General features: G+C 55.8%; 1 protein-coding gene across 1 annotated transcript in view; it reads left to right on the top strand.

Moving 5' to 3' along the window:
- CD247 (CD247 molecule) overlaps positions 1 to 6,937 on the top strand; it is a gene marked incomplete at its 5' end in the record, with an annotated part of 8,277 nt that extends 1,340 nt beyond the window's left edge. The window contains 7 exons of the mRNA XM_010151904.1: positions 1,506 to 1,559; positions 2,929 to 3,012; positions 3,728 to 3,763; positions 4,383 to 4,439; positions 5,277 to 5,279; positions 5,614 to 5,652; positions 6,872 to 6,937. Of these exons, the coding sequence (XP_010150206.1) occupies positions 1,506 to 1,559; positions 2,929 to 3,012; positions 3,728 to 3,763; positions 4,383 to 4,439; positions 5,277 to 5,279; positions 5,614 to 5,652; positions 6,872 to 6,937 (339 nt within the window). The remainder of the gene's footprint in view (positions 1 to 1,505; positions 1,560 to 2,928; positions 3,013 to 3,727; positions 3,764 to 4,382; positions 4,440 to 5,276; positions 5,280 to 5,613; positions 5,653 to 6,871) is intronic.
- Positions 6,938 to 7,004: the final 67 nt, after the last annotated feature.

Genomic DNA, 7,004 nt, shown 5'->3' with positions numbered 1-7,004 from the left:
CTCCCCAGCCCCAGAGCCTCTCAAGCGTGCGGCTGCGGGGGCGGAAACTTGTGGTTTCTCCCGCTGGGGCTCCCTGCAGGGGCAGAGCCGGAGCTGGAAATGGCTCCTGGCCAGAGGCCTTCACCTTTAGGTCTGGGAGCACTGGCTGTCCTGGTGTGCCTAGCCATTTGCTGGCAACACGCAGTGTTCAGCACCAGGGGAGGCAGCAGAAGGAGGGGAAAAACCATGCCTGTGGTTACGCTGGAATCTCGCAGCCGAACGCAGCAGAGGTGCTGCAGCCAAAATGCCACCATAAAGCACCAAGAAGCTGGTAGGGCATTTTCCAAGGAGCTTTTGCCAGAGCGTTTTCCAGGAGGGGCCTCTGTCTTGTCACAAACATTTTTTTATAAATCTTCCACGCTGTGTCCTATCTGTAACCTCACCTCCTGGCTGAAGGAATTACGGAGGCCTTTGCCAGGGGCACAGCTTTCTCTCTGTTGTGAGCTTCTTGTTGAGGGACCACACAGACAATGCACGGGAACGTTTAGGCCCTGTTGCAAAAAACATGGGTTAGATGCTTGGTAAGTTACTGGCCCCACCAAAGGTTTGGTGGTGATAACGGCACTTTCACGGGGAAAGCGGTGGGGTAGGTCACTTGTAATTACTACAAATAGGATTTTAAAAAACAAAGTCAAGTTTATCCTATGCCTGAAACCAAACCCATTTAGAAAGTTGCCTTCAATATAGATTTTAACATGTGATAGTAACTCAAGAAGGTTAAAGCGATACAGAATGTAGTTTGACACTGGGTTTTGAAAGGACTGAGACACAAAGTACCTGATCACACTGGCCTAAAACTGCCCCTTTTTTTCCTGGAAGTTTGGCTCAGCAATTAACTGCTCATAAATATGTGAGGAGCAGAGCCAAGGAGTAGCTGCAGAACGGAAATCCTTTACTTGCTCATTAGCTACCACTCATGCCAACTGACCATGGTGGCACCGCAGCCCCTCAAGCCAGGTCCTGCTGCTGAGGGGCGCGGGGTTTGCCGCGCCCTCTGAAGCTGAGGACACCCAGGAACTTTGCAGGCAGCAGTTTTGCCGGAGGACTGGGGTCTTGGGGGAGGGAGTGAAGTTCTGTTGGTTGTTAGCATCCCCAGATACCCAGTGTTCCTTAACACAGGCTGCAATTATGATTTTATAGCCTGACGGAGCTACTTTCGATAGCACAGGGTTATGATGTGCACAGAACAGGAATGCGAAAGCCGGGGAGCGGGGGAAGACACATGGTTTGAGTAGCAGCGGGCTGGTGTTATGTGCAAGCAAGATGGCCTGGATGCTGAGAGCAACCTGTGTGGGTAAAGTGCCAGCGCAGCAGTGGCCTGCACTACCTGTAGTCCTGCTGGTGACACCGGTGGGCTGCGTATGTGTTGCCCTGTTTCTGAGGGGAGTAAACTTCAAGGAGAGAGGGAAGGAAAGGACTGAACCAGACCCCCTGCCTCGCTGCTCACGGTATGGTTTCTCTTCCAGCTCAGCCAGCCCTCTGAACCAGCGCTGCGGCCAGGCCAGGATGATGTGTACAATGTAAGTAACTACTGCGTTTTTTTCGTTTGTTTTCTAATCTGCTACCGAGGTGGACGTTTTTGGGCACCTATAGGTAGTGAATTGCCTGTAGAGCAGAAAAACGTGATGACCCAGCTAACGAAAACGCTGTGCCCAGGTCTGCAGCACAGCAACTGTGAGGAGGAAACATAAAACCTGACAGGGGGAGCTTCCGTCATCCCGTGTCTGGCTGGATGCTAGATGGATACGCGGGCTGTAGGGTCCCGATTCGATCCAGTGAGCTGAAGGTATACCAGGAGCCCAGACAGATTCGGAGGCAGCGCTGGGTGTGCTGTGCCACGTAACACGCCCGTGAGAGCCGTGTGCGTGTGTGCAGCCACTGGGCTGGTACACGTGGTGTGCGCACCCCACCTTCGCACCCAGCCCCTGCAGTCCCCTGCGGCTCCTGCCGTTCCTCGGGCGACTCACAGGCCGCCCCTGTTGCCGGTGCTTTCTGATGTGAGCTGGAGAAAGAGCAAACGCCCAGGAATGCTGCGTTGCTGACCTGAGGCGACTGTAGCTCGTGTATCGAGTGTGTGGAGCCTGAGTCATCGTGGCTGAGCTATCCTCTCGCCCCGCAGCATGAGCTGTCGGACCAGGCCGTACCCACCCTGACTGTAGCCAGCACCAGGCGGCTCTTCAGGCAGTGGAAGAGGACAGAGGCAAGGCCTCCCTCACTAAAACGCTTCCCCATGGCAGCGTTGAGCTCTGGCTTATTTCATTATTTCTAGTTGTCTTTAGATTTCAATTCTTTCTCTCACGCCATTGACCGTAGCCACATCCTGTGACGAGTCCTGCTGCTTAATTGTGTAATGTGTGAGCACCAATGCGATTTTTTCACTTTAAGAAGTGTTGCCTGTCCCCTTTTCACTAGCGCTGTGGCAGCGGTGTTATTCTGACCCAAAATCTCTCCCTTGCCCCTTTCCAAGGTAACCTTTCCCAGATGAGAAATGTGTTTCCCATAAAATTTCTACAGCCCCTAGATGCAAATTCAGGTGAGCCGTTCTGCAAGAAAAATCAGGCTCGTGGATCTTCACCCACCAGTGGGAAAGAAAGCGTGAAAGTCAGAGTCCCTCCCTCCTGCTCTCATTTTCAGCTCGTTTCTGCTTAAGACAGGTTCTTGATGCGATGGCTTGTGGTTTGGTGCTGCACAAACCACTTGTTGTTGTTTCCATGGCTTAATCATAGAAGTTTTTGTTGACACATTAAAGGGGTAAAATAACTTCTAGCCCTGTGTCTAATACCCATGATGTTGGACAGCAAACTGGGTTCCCTTTCTTCTCCTGAGCCAAGCCAAAGTCTTTTGCCGTGACCACAATATCCGTCACTGCCTCTTGCTTTCCCATTTCAGAAACTGTCGCGTGGACACCGAGATGAATATGATGTTCTGGGGGCCAAGCGAGGCGCAGACCCTGAGCTGGGTGGGAGACACCAGGTAACTTCCTCCCACGCACCCCCCTGTTTTCTTTTAACCCGGTGCCTGCCTTCTCGTGTCTAACCGCTGCTGAGACGTGCGGGCATCCATCGCGCATTCGCTGAGCGCCAGCGCCTTCCTGGCGGGGGAAGCGTCAAAATCTGTGCAGTAACTCAGACGGCTGCCAGCGTGGCGGGGACAAGAGCAAACCTTCCCCCCTCCCCTTTGATCTCTGCCCCTCGTGCCCCCCGTCACTTTGCCGCGAGCTTGCTGCCACCCAGAATAGGAAGTGACACCCAGCCTCGGGGCGGATGTGGAGCAGGCGAGGCAGGAGTGGGTGTTTCACAAGAGCTCGCTGCACGTGACGCTGCCAAGCAAGCACCAGCGAAGTAACGCAGCAGCCAAAACAACTGTTTCTTCTGCTGCAGAGCCCAACACTTTCAAAGGAAAAGGGAGGGGAAGCCTTCTGCATCAGCAAGTAGGGCTTGCCTGCAGGTGACAGCTGTAGGGATGGAGCAGTGAAGAGCTAAGTTCTATCAATTATTCAAATTAAATTAATTTTCCAGGCAATAAGTTGTCTTAAGAGCCTTGTGGGTGGAGGCAGGATGGGCTGTAATGGGTACCGCACGTCCATGCAGCTGTAGCTGTGCCTTGGAGCGAATGCAGGGGCACACGCAAGGTGGTGGGGGATGCTGGCAGTGCAACATGCCGACAACTTTCTTCTTTTGTTTTACAGCAGAGAAGAAAGAACCCTCAGGACACCGTCTACACTGTGAGTAGAGAGAGCGGGAGGGAGAGGAGAGGGAGGGATGGCTGGAAATCAGCGTTTCTTTTTCATAGGAGACTTTTTTTCTCCCTACCCAACCTCAGCTTTGGTTCAAACTTAGCTGCTTTCCAGGACGTCTCTCCCCTTCTACTCCCCCTTCTTTGCTAGAACATTTCTGCTCCTTTTTCCATGGTAGGAGCAAAATGTGGGCCGATGGGGAAAAGAATTTGGATCAAGATGCCTGTTGATCCCTTCATGTCAGCCATTGGTCACTGATCCCTTCAGGTCAACTTTCGTCCCGTGTGACCAATGCCGCAGTTTTGTGTCCTTGTTCTCCAGCCTCTGGCTGCTCTCTGACAAAGGCCAGATGCCAGTGCACCTGAGAGTGGCTGCTTAGGAGCCTCTTGATGTAACTGATTTAAGTCTGGCTAGAAGTGGTGGTCTGTGCTCCAAAGGAGAGATATGGGAATTCTGGAGCTCATGACTTAACTCGGGTCTCCTCCGGAATACGCTGGTGCTTTGCAGGCAGGGCAGCCCCGGCAGCCCAGGCTTGGGGCGCAGACACCTGGGGACCAGCCTGGATTTTCTGGCAGCACACTGACACTCTCCCCCTCTCTGCTTGCAGTCGTTGCAGAAGGACAAGATGGGCGAGGCATACAGTGAAATCGGGATGAAGGGAGAGGTGAGTCCTACCTTCCTTCCTGGTGAAAGCCTGGGATGAAAAATTCTTCCTTGTCACTCCCTTTGGGAGCCGTAGTCGTGGCTGCACGTAGCTGCCTCGCAGAAGGACGTCCTCGTGCTGCACAGCACCTACAGGCGCAGCTGAGAGCAGTTCCCTGTTTCCAGTAGTGCCCGGTGTGTTTGGAGCGGCAGTGAGATGGCGTTCCGCTAGCCGTGACACACGGTGGAGATCAGACGCCAGCTTTGTCCCAGTGGCATCAGAAACACGGCCCCTGCGCCAGCGCTGTCCCTGAGTGATGTCAAGGGGGAATGTTTCAACTTGGTGGGAAAAAAGGGCATTTCACCACAAAGTTCGGTGCCGAGAAGTTCTGCAGGGGCCCTGACATTTAACCCCTTCCCCTCCTCTCTCAGCCTGAAGCCCATCTGTGGCGGCCACGCTCGGTGTACAAGCCAAGCGTCTGACGTCTTGCCGTGGTTTTGGGGCGGTTTCTCTCGCTGGGACGCGAGCAGCGCCTTGCCTCGTGCTAGACACGTGATGGCAGGTACAGGACCATCACCCACCCTTCAAGCAGAAGGGTTTTCTGGCTGGCCTGTTTGCCTGCTCTGCTTGTACCGGGACACTCCCAGTGCCAAATGTACTGAACCCTGTGCGACTTTGCCTTCGGACAGCCTTACCTCTGCAGGCCCTTTGCACAGCTTACCAACCAGCTGGGTGCTGGCTGGGGCTTGGCTCGCTTACCCGTGTCTGCTCCATAGAGGGCAGAGTCCCCCGGACACCTGCCGACGACACGCAGCAACTGAAAAAATACAGCCCCCTTTTTTCCAGGTGTGATTTCAGCACGTAAAACAATAGGTGTCTGTAGGAACGTTGCCAGATCCCTATATAAACAGTAAATCAGAGAAATAGCAGCTGTATAACAGTATGACAGGAAAATATGCTAGCAGCCCAAAATAATTTCCTCTTTATTTCCAGTCATCACTATTTTCTCCTTCTGCAGCCCTTGCAGCGTGTCTGGGCTGGGCCAGACTTGGCAGGTGCTTCTCCTCCTGCGCAGAGGGTGCCCAGGCCCAGTGCAGCTGCTGACCCGGGTGCAGGAGGGGGGAAGGCAGGGGTGACTTTCCTTTCGTGTAACGGGAAGAGCACACGCTAATCTACGCTCTTCTTTCTTGAACAGCAGAGGCGGCGAGGCAAAGGGAATGAAGCTGTCTACCAGGTAGGCATCACGCTCACCACCTGCTCCCCTCGTCTGCCGTCGTGGCTTAATGGCAGCCTCTAGTCAGGCCCCCCTCCCCGCTGTTTGTACCACCCGAGGAAGCAGAGCTTCCGGGGCACCTTCCTGAGGACGCTCGCTCGCATTCAGACCACTCTGCTGCCACCTTGATCTAAGGCGGCTGCGTGTTCTAAACGCGACTGGCAGGAACGCGTGCTCAGCTGCTCCCGTAGGAGCCAGCCCTACATCCCGGAGAACCCCCTTCGGGCTGTGGCAGCCACCACGTTTAAGGTTGTCTCTGGGTTGTTTGTTGCTTAAGTGGAAACCTTCCGGTTGCCAGAGCGCTGTTGGAACTCTGGCTGTTGTAACCCCGACCCGCCTCGCCACCGCGCGCAGCGCGCCTCCTGGGTTCTTCCCGTGCAGCATGCGCCGCGCCGTTCCCCTTGGGTGGGTAACTCGTCACCGACGGCGCCTCTCTTCAGACACCTGCTCCACCCGCCGTGCGGGGGGCTGGCAAGCAGCACCCTCTTACCAGAGCGCTCAGCGTGCGCCCGAGTGCCCCGGGCGGAGCGGGGGGCAGCTAGAAGGTTTACCAGCAGGCACCGCGTGCCTTACCGAACCCTTGCCCTGGGCAGCCCCTCTCCCTCCGGGGCTGCTCCGCGGCTCTCCCGCTCTGGGAGCCGTCGGACCCACGGCTGCAGTGGGGGGCTGTAACCCACGTGTCACAGCTGACTTTCACCCCCACCCCAAGCAGATGGGATGCTGCCCGGGGTTTGCAGCCACCCGAAGCCCTGCGGCCAGCTTACCGCGGTCACATCTGACTTCCCTTCCAAAGGGCAAAGGGGAAGCCCAGAGAGCAAAGTTCACGGATTGGTGTCTGTGCATTTACCCGGCAGATGGGGTGTGCTCAGTCCAGCACCAGCCAGCTCTTCGCAGTCCATAATACGCACGGCGAACGTACTCGAGGCCTGTGCCGCCGCTTAGGATGTGTTGCCATAGTCACGCGTTCCTGACGGCCGTTCAGGATGCATCTCGCCTTCAGGGAAGCGGCAGCTACTGCCACCAGCCAAAGGCTAGGGAAGCACTCAGGAGTAAAAACCTCTGCAGGGGAAGTGAGTTAGGCCGGTGCTACTGACCCCCCCGGCCCTGCTCCCGCCCAGCCAGCGTTGGGGGGGAACGGCATGCGCACGCTGGCACCTCACCTCTGCTTTCTCCTTTGCAGGGGCTCAGCTCGGCCACCAAGGACACTTACGACGCCCTCCAAATGCAGCCTCTGCCCCCCCGCTAAGTGGGAGTCAGGGAGGGGCCGGGCAAGGGTGGGATTCCCGCCTGCCACCGGGACGAGAGGAGGGTAA

Source organism: Eurypyga helias, unplaced genomic scaffold (assembly GCF_000690775.1).
Source record: "Eurypyga helias isolate BGI_N326 unplaced genomic scaffold, ASM69077v1 scaffold22725, whole genome shotgun sequence".
Classification (NCBI taxonomy): Eukaryota; Metazoa; Chordata; class Aves; order Eurypygiformes; family Eurypygidae; genus Eurypyga; species Eurypyga helias.
This window is presented reverse-complemented; position numbering and strand designations above follow the sequence as displayed.